Source organism: Gekko japonicus, unplaced genomic scaffold (assembly GCF_001447785.1).
Source record: "Gekko japonicus isolate JY-2015 unplaced genomic scaffold, Gekko_japonicus_V1.1 scaffold1417, whole genome shotgun sequence".
Classification (NCBI taxonomy): Eukaryota; Metazoa; Chordata; class Lepidosauria; order Squamata; family Gekkonidae; genus Gekko; species Gekko japonicus.
Window position 1 is genome coordinate 124,269 of NW_015163645.1, and position 14,872 is coordinate 139,140.

The following is a 14,872-nucleotide window of genomic DNA, read 5'->3' on the forward strand; positions in this document are numbered from 1 at the left end:
GCCACATTCATGCCAGTGGAAGGTCTTTTTCAGCGACTTTACTCAACACTGGACATAACGAACGAGTAACGGGTTTATATTCAGAGAGACCCTGGCTGGATACTAAAGGTTCTCATACGCAGTATGCAGGGGTCATTTCTTGCGGGAGCGCACAGGAGCGGAGCTCCGGCAGTAAGGAGCCCAGGGGGTGGGCACATGCAACAAGCCCTGCCCCCTACTCCCAGCAGCCTTCAGTCGGGCCACGAGGAGCAAGAAGCAGCCAGGTAAGTTGCAGAGCCCCCACCCCCACCTTCAGGTACAAGCTCTCCCTCCTCTGTGAGGGCAGATGTGTGCGTTCCCCCCCCCATAGCTAGCAATCCAAAACAGTCCAGTGGCACCTTTAAGACCAAGTTTTATTCAGGTACAAGCTCTCCCTCCTCTGTGAGGACAGATCTGCATGTTACACCCCCAAATGGCTAGCAATCCAAAACAGTCCAATGGAGCCTGAGCAGTGGGTATGGCCTTTTGACACACTTCCTGTGATGTCAGGGGGTGTGGCATATGCAAATAAGTTATTCTAATAAGTTATGCTAATAAGCTCCTGCACCTCTTTTTCTACAAAAGACCCCTGGCAGTATGTAATAACAACCAATGCTCCCTCTATGCTGTGGAGTCCTGTGAGCAAAAATTCTACTCTGTGAGCTGCTGGCATTAAAATTGTGAGCGAGCGATTTGGCTGCTGCATAAATCAGTTTGCTCTGGAGCCATCCTTCCTGAGCTAAGACAAAAAATGTGTGAGCCGGAGGCTAAAATCCTGAGAGCTAGCTCACACTAACTCAGCTTAGAGGGAACGCTGGTCATAATGTTGTGTCTGTTATTCATCGAATAGGCAGACACGCTTGCTGTTCAATGCTAAATATATTTTCCTAAAATTAACTCCTACTGAATTCAGCGGGACTTCATTCTAATTAAGCATGCTTGGGACCACAATCTTCACAAGTCTGCAAATTGCTCTGATTAATGTCCAATAAAGATTCTAATTAGAACGAGGTCACCCATATACCTTCATCACTCGATGAATGCAACGTCAATTGATCCCTTTCAAGAGTGAAAAAAGATGAAACCACCACGGGGCACAACTTTGCTATTTTGCTTTTACCGCCCACAAATTATCAGTTGGCTAGCTGGCAGCACATATGTTTCAGAATCAAGAAATAGGAATCACTGAATAGAGCGTGGCTTGGATCCGGGAGAGAATTTCTGCTTCTGGGGTGTGACTTTCTCGCCTTTCCCATCTTCCTGTTGGCCCAAATTGTCCTTTGAAATGCCATTCTGGGAGGGGGGGTTTCCCCTGTCCCCCAGGAGCAGTATTTGGGGGGGCATTTGAGGTGGCAGGAGAGAGGAAAGTCATGTTCTGCGGGTGGAAGTCCTTCCACTGGCAGAAACACTTTATTGCAGGGGTGGCCAAACTTGCTTAATGTTAGAGCCACATGGAATAAACATCAGATATTTGAGAGCCACAAGGCATGAACAAATATATAACCTACTCTTTAGTTCTTTAGCTTGGAGAAACGACGGCTGAGGGGTGACATGATTGAGTTTATAAGATTATGCATGGGATAGAGCAGGTAGAGAAAGAAGTCCTTATCTCCCTTTCTCTTGATACAAAAACTTGTGGGCACTCCATGAAATTGCTGGGCAGTCGGGTTAGAATGGATCAAAGGAAGTCCTTCTTCACCCAAAGAGTGATTAACACATGGAATTCACTGCCACAGGAGGTGGCGGCGGTGGCTACAAGCATGGAAAGCTTCAAGAGGGAACTGGATAAACATATGGAGCAGGGGGCTATTAGCCACAAGGTATAGATAGGAACTCTCGGTCTGGGGCAAGGGATGCTCTGTATTCTTGGTGCTTGGGGGGGGGGGCAACAGCGGGAGGGCTTCTAGTGTCCTGGCCCCACTGGTGGACCTCCTGATGGCCCCTGGTATTTTTGGCCACTGTGTGACAGAGTGTTGGACTAGATGGGCCATTTGGCCTGATCCAACATTGGCTTCTCTTACGTTCTTATGTACCTTTACTAAAGCAATACATAAATGCCAAGTGACCCAGAAGCCATTGCTTGCTGGAAACTAAAGAAAACATCCAGTTTCCAACTGGACAGGCACACAATTATAAGGCAGAGGTTTGATGCGCTGATAACATCTTTCCTGGCTGCCTGAAGAACCTGGAAACAAACACCTCAGAAGATGCTAACCACTAAGTGATCTATAAGAAATAATGCTGGAGACCGATACAGTCAGAGCTGGATCCCGAAACAAAAAGTTATAACCTTCTATAAACCGGAGAAAGATCACTGACTTGCAATAAATTAATACCTCTTCTTTCTGTTAAGCTGCTTTTTTCCCCCCTTCAAAAGAATTGTTTCTACCATTATGTTCCGAACAGAGATAAACCCGGTTTCAGACCAAACTGCGGTAACTGATGAAACGGGGATTCTTTAAAAAAAATAAATTCATTATTGCGTTTCCACGCCAAAGCCAAGACTATCCCTATATTCAGCTGCTTACAGCTTATGATATCTCCCACTGGGTCCGTAGAATAAATAGCCATACGCAAGGTCAGGAATGTGGAGATGTTCTTACAGCACAACTGGTTTTGACGGGGCAAAAATAGGAGCTCACGGAGATGTGAGAACAAACGGGTGGGTTTGGGAGTACCGTGAGTGGAGAGGTGCTCACAGACTGGGACTTTCCTGCCACCCCTCTTGCATGGCAGCCTCCCACAATGCTGCCCCGGGAGTGGGGGGGGGGTCAGGGTTGGGGTAGAGATGCCAGCCTCCAGATGGGACCTGGGGATCCCCTGGAATTACAGATCATCTCCAGACTACAGGGATCAGTTCCCTCGGGGAAAACAGATGCTTTTAAAGGTAGACTCTATGGCACTGTACTCCAATGAGGGCCCTGTCCTCCCCAGGTTCCGTCACCAAATCTCCAGGAGTTTACAAACTTGGATCTGGCCACCCTACTCCCCCATCCCCCACTGGTGCCCAGGGGGAGACCCGGTAACCCGAGGTCAGGGGTCAGGTGGCGCTCAGGAACTGCACTAGGTATATTCAAGTGGGTAGCCACTGGACTCAAACTTTGCACTAGTTCTAATGCGGGATCTACAGTGGGAGGTGCTCCCTCCAAGCTGTGGGGTCTTGTGAGCAAAAATTCTACTTTGTGAGCTACTGGCATTAAAGTTGTGAGTGAGTGGTTTGGCTGCTGCATAAATTATTTTGCCCCGGAGTAATCTTTCCTGAACTAAGACAAAAACGCGTGCACCGGAAGCTAAAAAACTGTCAGCTGGCTCACACTAACTCAGCTTAGAGGGAACACTGGTGGGAATTAGTGAAAATGGCCATCTCACCTTCTTCTGGTGGAAAGCAAGCTTTGGATCCAATCCCAGTTTTTCAGATTTTTCGCAAACAGCTTCCTAACAATACCAATCAGGACTCAGTGAACCATACAATACCGGTCAAGATCTCAGCTCTGGTAAGGAGCACTGACTGGACTGAAATCTATCCCCTATAGTAGATGGCTGAGACTTATGCACAAGTAGAACCCAAATAATCCTACAACACATTGAAACCTTTTCTGCAATCGCCATAATTTGGAATCCTCACCTTGGGTCCCAGATGGTCTTTATGCCAAACAGCACCTTCTCAAGACCCAGAAGAAGAAAACCTATTTTACAAATACTACTGATAATTATTGTCCTCATAACTATCTGTGCTACCATCAGCACGGATAGACAGGAAAGTGCTGCCAGAGCTACAGGAACTGCGGCTGACTGCATTCTTGATTGCCCCGTTCCCGCATTTACATCCCTTCACTGACCTGATTATGTTCACTGACCTCTTATGTTCTTATAGGTGGAACACTCTGTCTGGGCAATGATGCTTTGTCTTCTTGGTGTTTGGGGGGCCACAGTGGGAGGGCTTCTGGGGTTCTGCCTTGCTGGTGGACCTCCTGAGGGCACCTGGGTTTTGGCCATTGTGTGACACAGTGTGTTGGACTGGATGGGCCACTGGCCTGATCCAACATGGCTTCTCTGATGTTCTTAAGAGCATATCCAAGGGATTTATGGGGTTGCTACATGGAACTGGGGAGCTGCGGTGGCTCAAGTGGTTAAGACGCTGAACTGCAGGCTGTGGAAGGTCGGTAGTTCAGCAGTTCGAGACCGCATGATGGAATGAGCTCCCATCTCTAGTTCCAGCTCCTGCCAACCTAGCAGTTCGAAAGCAAGAAATTGCAAGTAGATAAATAGGTACCACTTTGGAGGGAAGGGAACAGTGTTCCGTGCGCCTTGGTGTTTAGTCATGCTGGCCACATGACCACGGAAACGTCTTCGGCTTTAAAACGGAGATGAGCACCGCAACCCTAGAGTCAGATTCGACTGGCTTTCGAGCAAGGGAACCCTTACCTTTACATGGACACAAAGCAAGCGGAGACCTTGTGATTTTTTTTTTTAATTAGCTGTGCCTTCTGGCGACCCCGGAGGGATTTCCAGGCAAAGATGTTCAGAGCTGGTTTGCCGTTGCCTGCCTCTGTGGAGCAATCCTGGGCACGCATTGCTTTGGTCAAAGGTGAAAGCACCAGGGCTATTTTGGGGCAGGAACGCACAGGAATGGAGTTCCGGCTGGCTCCTGAGTTGGCCACACCCAGCAGGAACTCATTAGCATAATAGGCCACACCCAACAGCAGAAACTCATTAGGATTGGCTACATTAGGGATGTGGCCTAACATGCAAAAGAGTTCCTGCTACAAAAAAAGCCCTGGGTTTTGACAACAAACAAGGTAAACAGAATAAGAAGCAAAAGTTGGGTGTGGCTGGATGACCACAGTTCTGGTAACACGTGGGTGCGGCCGAATGTGCTAATGACCTGTGCTGTCAGGGGTGTGGCCCAATATGCTAATGAGTTCCTGCTGTTGGGTGTGGCCTATTATGCTAATGAGTTCCTGCTGGGCTTTTTCTACAAAAAGAGCCCTGGAAAGCAAGCATGTTGTTGTCAGATTCCATCCAGTGAGAGAGATGCAACAACAAGGACTGATCGAGATCAAGTATTGTCCAACAGCTGAAATGGTGGCTGACCTCCTGACCGAGCCAGTCACCCAGAAGAAGTTCGAGTGTCTTCGAGAGAAGTTGAACCTTCACGACTTTAGTTCGTGAACTCGAGAAGGGATATCTGCGAGTTCTCTTCCTGTTTGTCATGAAAGCATTTCCTGTTTGTTATGCATACTAATTTCTAGTGAGAGATCCAACAGAATTGTCTGGGGGCCGTGGTAGCTCAGTGTTTAAGACGCTGAACTGCAGACCGGAAGGCCGGTAGTTCGGCAGTTCGAGACCTGAGTGCCGCGTGACGGAGTGAGTTCCCGTCTCTGTCCCCAGCTCCTACCCACCTAGCAGTTCAAAGCAAGAAATTGCAAGTAGATAAATAGGTACTGCTTCAGTGGTAGGGTAGCAGCGTTCTGTGTGCATTGGCGTCTAGACATGCCAGCCACATGACCACGGAGATGTCTTTGGGCAGTGCTGGCTCTTCGGCTTGGAAATGGAGATGAGCACTGCACCCTAGAGTCGAATTCGACTGGCTTTCGAGCAAGTGAAACCTTTACCTTTTTAGAATTGTCTACACGTTTTTCCCGCTAGAGCAAGGTGACAGAATGCATAATTAGCTAGTGCTGGGATTCTCCCATTGGATAATCAATAGTTTGGGGATGAGCCAAGGGACAGAGCATAGGGTTTCAGTTTATTGCTCTTTGTTCTTCTCCTTGAAGTTTCCTCTGAGTCAAGTTAAGTTCTTAGAGTAGCAACATGTAGCTTACAGCTAGTAAGGATGATTTATTTTACTTTTGTTCTCCAAGTACCCTTACCAAACCTTTAGTAAAAATTCTTTTTCTAGACAAGTACACGTGTGTCTGGCTGCTTTAGTCTAACTCTGCTATTTTTGTATCTCAATACCTAACACATTCATAGTCTACTAAATTTTAAACCAAATTTACATTCAGTGTTGATAATGAATCCACCTCAAGAACCAAAGGAAACGCGCATCTAACTTGGTGTTTGGTCATCCAAAGTGAGTCCAGAGAAATGTTTTCACATGCCATTTTGGAGATATTGGAAACAGAGACTTAAAACCTTCTTGCGGGGCAATGCGATAAAACCATTAATGAAAAACAAACAAATGCAAGGGTTTAAAAGGCTCCAAGCAAACACAATACCAGACGAACACATTACAAAAAACCGACAGCGATGATGCAAGTACGGTTAGTCATGCAAGAGACAAGAGACAGCCATTAGTTGAATTACCATTGGAATCAAGGTCGTTTTCTAGGTTAGTATGTCGATCTTCGTTGCTGGTAATAGAGCATTCGGGAATTTCTTCATTAGTAACTATCTCAATATCATCATTCCCATCCTCATCTGTAGGAACACGCAGTAACAAGGTTAGTGCTTTTTGTGTTGTACATGCACAGCTTTCAATCGATAAAATTAGTAGTTTGACGCATCCGATGAGAGTGCTCGCCTGCAGCGCAGAAAGGAAAAGTCACTGAAATGTAGTCATTGGTTTATTTTTTTTAAAAAATCAAACGTTACAACACAACTAAACTAAACGTTACAACGCAACACAAACTAAAAAGCATCCTCACAGTAACTTAAAGCAGGGGTGCCAAACGGGGTTGTGGCCGTCATGGTGACTGCCAACTGCTTTCAAAAAGTGGGCAGGGCCAGGTGGGGTTTCCGCCCAGCAGGGCTTCTGATTGGCTGTGCAGATTTTAGAGGCATCCCGTTAAACAGAGCTTCTGTCTGAAATACTGAAGAGTTACTATCAGAGTTATGCATAACCTTGCTCCCTGATATTTTGTGGTTGGCTCCGCCTCCTGCGGCAGCCATTTTGTAGTAGTGCCCACCACCCTGCCTAAAGTCTACATGCTTTACGAGAGCTTATTTCACAATACGTTGGTTAGTATCTCCTCACGGTGCTGCAAGACACTTTACCAATATTCTGTTTCAAAAGGTGTTAAGCTACTGAACTCCATTCTGACACTTAGTCAACAAACTAGTCAAATGAGGTCAAGCACTTACTGATACAGTTCAGGGCTGAAGTAAAAGTGCACATGTTATAGGCGTGCTGAAAGACAAATGTTTGACAAAACCTGCCCCTATAGTTTATAGTTTAAAAGAGCCCAGCTGGATTAGACCAGTGGTCCATCTAGTCCAGCATCCTGTCTCACACAGTGGCCAACCAGTCCCTCTGGAGGGCCAACAACAGGGCAGAGAGACTGAGGCCTTCGTAAGAGCATCCAAAGACCCCTGCTGGATTAGACCAGTGGTCCATCTAGTCCAGCATCCCGTCTCACACAGTGGCCAACCAGTTCCTCTGAAGGGCCAACAACAGGGCAGAGAGACTGAGGCCTTCGTAAGAGCATTCAAAGACCCCTGCTGGATTAGACCAGTGGTCCATCTAGTCCAGCATCCTGTCTCACACAGTGGCCAACCGGTTCCTCTGAAGGGCCAACAACAGGGCAGAGAGACTGAGGCCTTCGTAAGAGCATCCAAAGACCCTTGCTGGATTAGACCAGTGGTCCATCTAGTCCAGCATCCCGTCTCACACAGTGGCCAACCAGTTCCTCTGAAGGGCCAACAACAGGGCAGAGAGCAGTGGTCCATCTAGTCCAGCATCGTGACTCACACAGTGGCCAACCGGTTCCTCTGAAGGGCCAACAACAGGGCAGAGAGGCCAAGGCCTTCATAAGAACATCAGCAGAGCCCTACTGGATCAGATCAGTGGTCCATCTAGTTCAGCATCCTGCCTCACACAGCGGCTAACTGGTTCCTCTGGAAGGCCAGGACATAGAGGCTGGGGCCTTCCCCTGATTTTGCCTCCTGCCACTGGCAAACCTTGACAGCATAATAAAAAGTAGAGACATCACCCTGCCAACAAAAGTCCGTATGGTCAAAGCAATGGTATTCCCAGTAGTCATGTATGGCTGCGAGAGTTGGACTATACGGAAGGCCAAGAGCCGAAGAATAGATTCTTTTGAATTATGGTGCTGGAGAAGACTCTTGAGAGTCCCTTGGACTACAAGGAGATCAAATCAGTCAATCCTAAAAGAAATCAACCCTGGCTGTTCCCTGGAAGGACAGATACTGAAGCTGAAGCTCAAATACTTTGGCCCCCAATGAGACGGAAGCACTCACTGGAGAAGACCCTGATGCTGACTGAAGGGAAAGACTGAATGTCAAAGAAGAAGGGGACGGCAAAGGATGAGATGGCCGGACAGTGTTATCGAGGCAGCGAACATGAAATTAAGCAAACTCCGGAGCACAACGGAAGACAGGAGGGCCTGGCATGATGTGACTCATGGGGTCGTGAAGAGTCGGACTCGACTGAGGGACTGAACAACAACAACACTGGTATTCGGAGGTTTACTGTCTCTGAATGTGGAGGTTCCCTTTAGTCACCGGCGCTAGTGTCACTGATAGACCTTTCCTCCATGAATCTGTCTAATCCCCTTTTAATAAAAACATAGGCCAAGCGTTCTTTTATGGAACTCAACGGCCACAGCACTGGCTTCAGTTGAACCAAACCTGAGGAGGGAGAATTCCGAAGCAATAGTTAGGGGGAAAAGAAACAGTCAACATATTATGTTATCAAGCCCCAATCCCTGCCTCTTAAAATGCAGATGACTGGAAAGAACAGAAAGGGAGACACAGATAGGCCAGGAACTGAAAAAGGCCACAGCTGATGTGAACCCGGCTAGGACCAGGGGTCATTTCCTGCGGGAGCGCACAGGAGCGGAGCTCTGGCAGTAAGGAGCCCAGGGGGCGGGCACATGCAACAAGCCCCGCCCCCTGCTCCCAGCAGCCCTCAGTTGGGCCACGAGGAGCAAGAAGCAGCCAGGTAAGTTGCAGAGCCCCATCCTTCAGGTACAAGTTCTCCCTCCTCTGTGAGGGCAGGTCTGTGCGTCCCCCCCATATCTAGCAATCCAAAACAGTCCAGTGGCACCTTTAAGACCAAGTTTTAATCAGGTACAAGCTCTCCCTCCTCTGTGAGGACAGATCTGCACATTCCCCCCCCCCCCAATAGCTAGAAATCCAGAAGAGTCCAGTGGAGCCTGAGCGGTGGGTGTTGCCTTCTGACATACTTCCGGTGATGTCAGGGGGTGTAGCATATGCAAATAAATTATGCTAATAAGTTATGCTAATGAGCTCCTGTACCTCTTTTTCTACAAAATGACTCCTGGCTAGGACAGAGGTCTGAAAACGAGGGAGCTCTTCAAGTCCTCGGGCCTTTACGAAGGGTGCCTTGAAGGAGCAATTTTGCAGTAAATTTGGCAAAAGACAACATTTGCCAACTTGCCTGGCAGACAGTGAAGACAATAATAAAAATCAAACATTATTTTAAAGACCACGATGAAGCCTCTCTTTCTGTCAACCCAATATTCCCTCTTCTCTAAAGACCGTCTCTCAACTCTGCATTTTTTTTCACCTCGGAGGAACTTATTTTTTCTTTCTGTTCCCTACCTTTGAACTTGTGAGAATCTTTTCCTTGACCCTCTAATCCTCACTTGTGTGCTCTGAATCTTTTCTTCCTTCTGCCTGAGAAGCTCTTGAACTTCACTCTCCTTCAGGCGGTATGCGCCACCCATGTTTCCTCAGCGCTCTATTCATTCTGTTTCTCCACTATGTTACTCTACCTACACTTCTGTTTTTAACTGTATTGCCTGGATGAGGACACCACGTCTTCCATCTGCAAAATTCCTTTCACCACCTCAGTTGGACAGAAATCTAATTTTGTTGCTATTAATCTAACAAACGAATAAATAAAATACTGTTCCTCTCTTTTGGTGCAGAGCCAGTTTGGGGTAGTGGTCAGAACTGTGGACTCTAATCTGGGAGAACCGGGTTTGATTCCCCACGCCTCCATGTGCAGCTGCTGGGTGACCTGGGGCACGCCACAGTTTCTCTCAGAGCTGTTCTCAAAGAGCTCTCTCAGCCCCAATACCTCACAGGGTGTCTGTTGTGGGGAGAGGAAAGGAAGGAGACCGCAAGCTGCTCTGAGACTCCGAGTGAAGGGTGGGGTATAAATCATCATCATCATCATCATCATCATCTTCTTCTTCTTCTTCTTCTTCTTCTTCTTCTTCTTCTTCTTCTTCTTCTTCTTCTTCTTCTTCTTCTTCTTCTTCTTCTTCTTCTTCTTCTTCTTCTTCTCCCAGTGCCATTTAACACCTCGTCCTTTTCTCCTTTAGTCATAAATACTAATCGGAAAGGGTAACCTATTTCGTATCTTTTCTTGAAGTAGTAGAACACAATAAGGAAAGCTGAATTCTGGGAAGCAAAAGAACCAAGGACTGGGCGAATAAGAAGTAAGACCCACTGCTACCGCTGCGGGGAAGAGAAGACAGAACTGCTTCTCTGTGGATTATCCTTCAGTCAGGTTACCAGAGAGTGCTTCAGTCACTGGGGCAATCCTCTCCATCCATCAGGAGGCGACTTCTTCAGAAATAAGACGGTAGCTTCCACTTCCTAGACTAGATGCACTTAGTATTGATATAATGATTGTATGCCTGACTGCCTGAGAGACCGGGACTCAGAACTAAAACACGCTGAACTCGTGCACAAAACAAAAGACTCGGCAGACCAAGTGTTAGTCCTGGGTCTAACACTTAGTCTGATGAACAAACAGACAATTCACAGCTAAACAAATGTCCCTGCAACAGCCCAGATGTCCAGGAGAGAAAATATTGGGTTGGATTCAGTGATTCACAAACGCAAGGACCATGGATGTTTTCCACATTCCTCTCCCTCTAGCAATGATTCTGACCTTAGGAAGTTCGTTCCCTGGGTCATCTTGAGCTATCTCCATCTTGTTTTTTTTCTTTTCTCAGATGAGGGAGAGCAAACCTGCAGGCTTCTCTGCTGAAAAGATACAAGCTATAGAGCTCCAATGTTCACCAACCCCTGTATTGCCAGACACACCGGATCTTCGTTTTACTGGCTCCTTTTGCACGCGACACTTTGTTCACACCACTCACCTCAGGTTCCCTCCCAAAGGCACCGCACTGTTCATTAGGCGCGGCCTCCCCAGCCGGTGTGAATGTCTACATGTCAATCCAACTGCCCCTAGACACCAGATGAAACTACAAGGACACCTCCCCTCCAAGATGGCCGAAGCCCAACTAGTAGGTGGGCTGGAGGCTGAGGCAGACCCTCTCTCGCAGGCCGCCATGAACAGCCCTCTCATTTAAACAATGGAAGTATGAAGGAGAAGCAAAGAGATCAGTGAGGGAAGACAACGCTGAGGAAAGAAGAAGAAGAAGAAGAGGAGGAGGAGGAGGAGACTGGATTTATACCCCGCCCTTCACTACCCGAAGGAGAGCGGCTTACAATCTCCTTTCTCCTTTCCCTTCCCCTCCCCACCACAGACACCCTGTCAGGTAGGTGGGGCTGAGAGAACTCTTTTGAGGACTGCTCTTGAGAGAACAGCTCTGAGAGAACTTGTGACTGACCCAAGGTCACACCAGCAGCTGCAAGAGGAGGAGTGGGGAATCAAAGCCGGTTCTCCCAGATTACAGTCTGCGCTCCTAACCACTACACCAAACTGGCTCTCTGTACTGCCTGGATCAGGACAGTATAGGACTCAACGACATCTCGGAAAGGGCACAGGACTGGACAATCGACTAGACCTGAATTAGGAAAAGGAGGGGTGACCTGAAGTACATGGGCCGAACCTGTGAAGTTTATAAACGGAGCAACAAAGCACTACGCTCCTCCTACTTCCAGATTTGGTTGAAACTAAATAGCTTTACTTTTTTCCTAGTAAGGCATTTGCCCTATATTTGACCAGCATGACATGACCTAGGAACTAGGTCAGTGGTGGCGAACCTATGGCACGGGTGCTAGAGGTGGCACTCACAGCCCTCTCTGCGAGCACGCGTGCCATCACCCCAGCCAGGCCCAGACCGTCATTAAAGTGTCGAATTCTCTGCCAAATAATTTTAAGTCAATGAAAGCATTTGGGATTGCTTTTCTTACTTTGTCTGGATCATCTTAAATTTATTTATTTATTTTATTTAATTCCACTTATACCCCGCCCTCCCCGCGTACGGGCTCAGGGCGGCTAAATTAATGTATGAGTTGTTTTTTCTAAAGTAAAACCTCAGTATTCAGGTTAAATTGTCGTGTTGGCACTTTGCGATAAATAAGTGGGTTTTGGGTCACAGTTTGGGCACTCGGTCTCTAAAAGGTTCGCCATCACTGAACTAGGGGAACCAATACTTTTCAAGGCTGTGGAAGAGAACAGCAGAGAAAGTGGTAGTCCACGACCCAGCTCTCAACAGGTGTCTGGACTATAACCGACTTAAGACTGCAGATGAAGGCTGACACGACAGAAGCTTTTCCCAAGAATCAACAGTCAACTTAGAGAAAAATAGAAGATTAGGCTACAACCCTTTCCCAGACATACTAGTTTTCTGTGTGGAAGTTGTTGTTTTTAAATGCTTTCAAACAGGTGAACTTCCATGTGTACAGTGTACACAGAGTAAGCCCCCCCTCCCGATTGTCCCATTAAAAAAAGAAGAAGAAGAGGGGGAGGAGGAGATTGGATTTATACCCTGCCCTTCACTACCCACAGGGGTCTCAGAGCGGCTTACAATCTCCTTCCCCTTTCCCCTCCCCACAACAGACACCCTTATGAGGTAGGTGGGGCTGGGAGAGCTCTTTTGAGAACTGCCCTCGAGAGAACAGCTCCGAGAGAACTTGTGACTGACCCAAGGTCACACCAGCAGCTGCATGTGGAGGAATGGGGAATCAAACCCAGTTCTCCCAGACTAGAGCCCGCGCTCCTAACCACTACATCGAACTGGGTACACAAGAGAGGGTTTTTTCAGTGGCGGCCTCACAGTTATGAAACAACCTCCACAGGGAGGTGCGCCCGGCCCCCTCACTTTCGATCTTAAGGAGGCAGCTGAAGATAGCTTTATTTAGGACTGTGCTTGATTAAAACAGTCCTATGATGTGATTTCAAATTTTGGTTTTATGTATTTTTATATGATCTATTTTATGCATTTTATTAAGCTGCCTTGAGCTCCGTAAGGAAGAGAGGCAACTAATAAATGTTTTAAATAAATAAGTAATAACATATGCTGTAGTACAGCCCACACATTAGCCACTCAATGAAAACCAAGCCTAAAACACAGGAGATCACCACTGAAGCTCAACCGTCTCATAGAAGCCCCAAATTTTCAGGCATGTAGTGGGAAATGGAATAAATTTGGTGTTGGGTGTAGTGGTTAAGTGCATGGATTCTAATCTGGGAGAACCAGGTTTGATTCCCCACTCCTCCACTTGCAGCTGCTGGATGACCTTGGGTCAGTCACAAGTTCTCTCAGAGCTGTTCTCTCAAGGACAGTTCTGGAAAGAGCTCTCTCAGCCCTGCCTACCTCACAGGGTGTCTGCTGTGGGGAACGGAAGGGAAAGGAATTTGTAAACTGCTCTGAGACTCCAAGTGAAGGGCAGGGCATAAATCCAATCTTCTTTTCTTCTTCTTCTAAATTAAGGAAACAAGGTTGTCATAAGCCCACTCCCTTTCCTGTTCTGAGCTGAGAGAAATTTAGCTGCAAACGTCATGAGGACACGGAATCCGGGCAGGTGGACTTCACTTTTCAGCCTTGCTTACCCCAGAGCTGGCTTATCCGCTTTCGAGAAATTCCTCCTTATACAGCCTCGAACAACAGGAATAAAACAAAAATCAGGGAGAAAAAAACCTTTGATTTGTGAGTGGCTGACATTTGATAGCTTCAAGCAAGAAGCTAGACAGCTGCTGCTTCTTCATCGTCTATTATTTATTAAAAAAACGTTTAAATGTTTGAGAGGCTGTATAGGTACACAATCAAGCTGCTCCCTCTCACTCCTCAGGCCTACAATGTAAACACAACAGGAAAAAAAAATCAGAAGAAAAGGAGACTTGAGTCCAGGAACACCTTAGAGACCGACCGGATTTTCGGGGTATAAGCTTTCGAGAGTCAAGAGCTTTTGACTCTCGAAGGCTTATACCTGTCCCGGTTCCCCGGTCCCAGGACGAGACCCCCCACCCCCGGAGACGCACCCACGCCCCGACTCACCCCGACGGCAGCAGAGGAACGGAGAAGCGATGGCACCGCAGCCCCCGAAGACACGGCACAGCAACTCGACGCCCAGCGGTTCGGACGGAGGTTGCAACGCCGGCAGGGCAAGACCCTCACAGCGAGTGCCGCGTCATGCCAACCCCAGGAGCCGGGGCTCTGGCCCCACCGGGGGAGAGCTGAGACAAAGCGTGGCGAAATGCCCAGGCGGCAGCGCGGCCCCAGGGCCGACAGGACCGCCGCCAGCTCACTTGCGACCACGCCCCGGAGGCCTGGAGAGCCTCCGTGTATATAAGAGGAGGCGGGGCCAGGTCGGGAGGAAGGGAGGCAGGGAAGAGGGGCGGCGCCGGGAGTGGAAGGGGGAAATAAAAGAGGAGCTCTTCGGAGAAACCGGGGAGGAAGGAGTGCGAAGGAGTGAAACTGCGAAGGATAAAGAGAGAAAGGGAGCAGTATCCAGCGCACGAGGCAGAGACTTGAGGGGTGCCGTTAACCCCGTCCCCTGCCAGTCTGAGGTTAGGGCTCCCAAGTGGGGGCGGGGCGGGTGGGTAAACGCCCGCTTTGGAGGCCTGATTTCTGCCGTTGCGGAATCGGGCCCCGGGGGGAACTCCGCCCCCCAAAGCGCAGCGTGGCTGCGTCACCGGAGGTGACGCAACCACGTCGACCACGTTGGGGGCGTGGCCTGGATCGCCGGAGGGAAAACTCTATGGTTTTCCCTCCGACGATCT

At 48.2% G+C, this 14,872-nt stretch overlaps 1 protein-coding gene across 3 annotated transcripts in view; it reads right to left on the minus strand.

The window, feature by feature from the left end:
• EHBP1 (EH domain binding protein 1) overlaps positions 1-14,872 on the minus strand; it is a 421,934-nt gene that overhangs the window by 85,548 nt on the left and 321,514 nt on the right. For 2 of the 3 annotated variants that reach the window (XM_015407633.1, XM_015407632.1), the window contains one exon: positions 6,328-6,441. The exons of the other annotated variant lie outside the window; for it this stretch is intronic. In XM_015407633.1, coding sequence (XP_015263119.1) covers positions 6,328-6,441 — 114 coding nt within the window. The remainder of the gene's footprint in view (positions 1-6,327; positions 6,442-14,872) is intronic. 3 annotated transcript variants of the gene reach the window in all.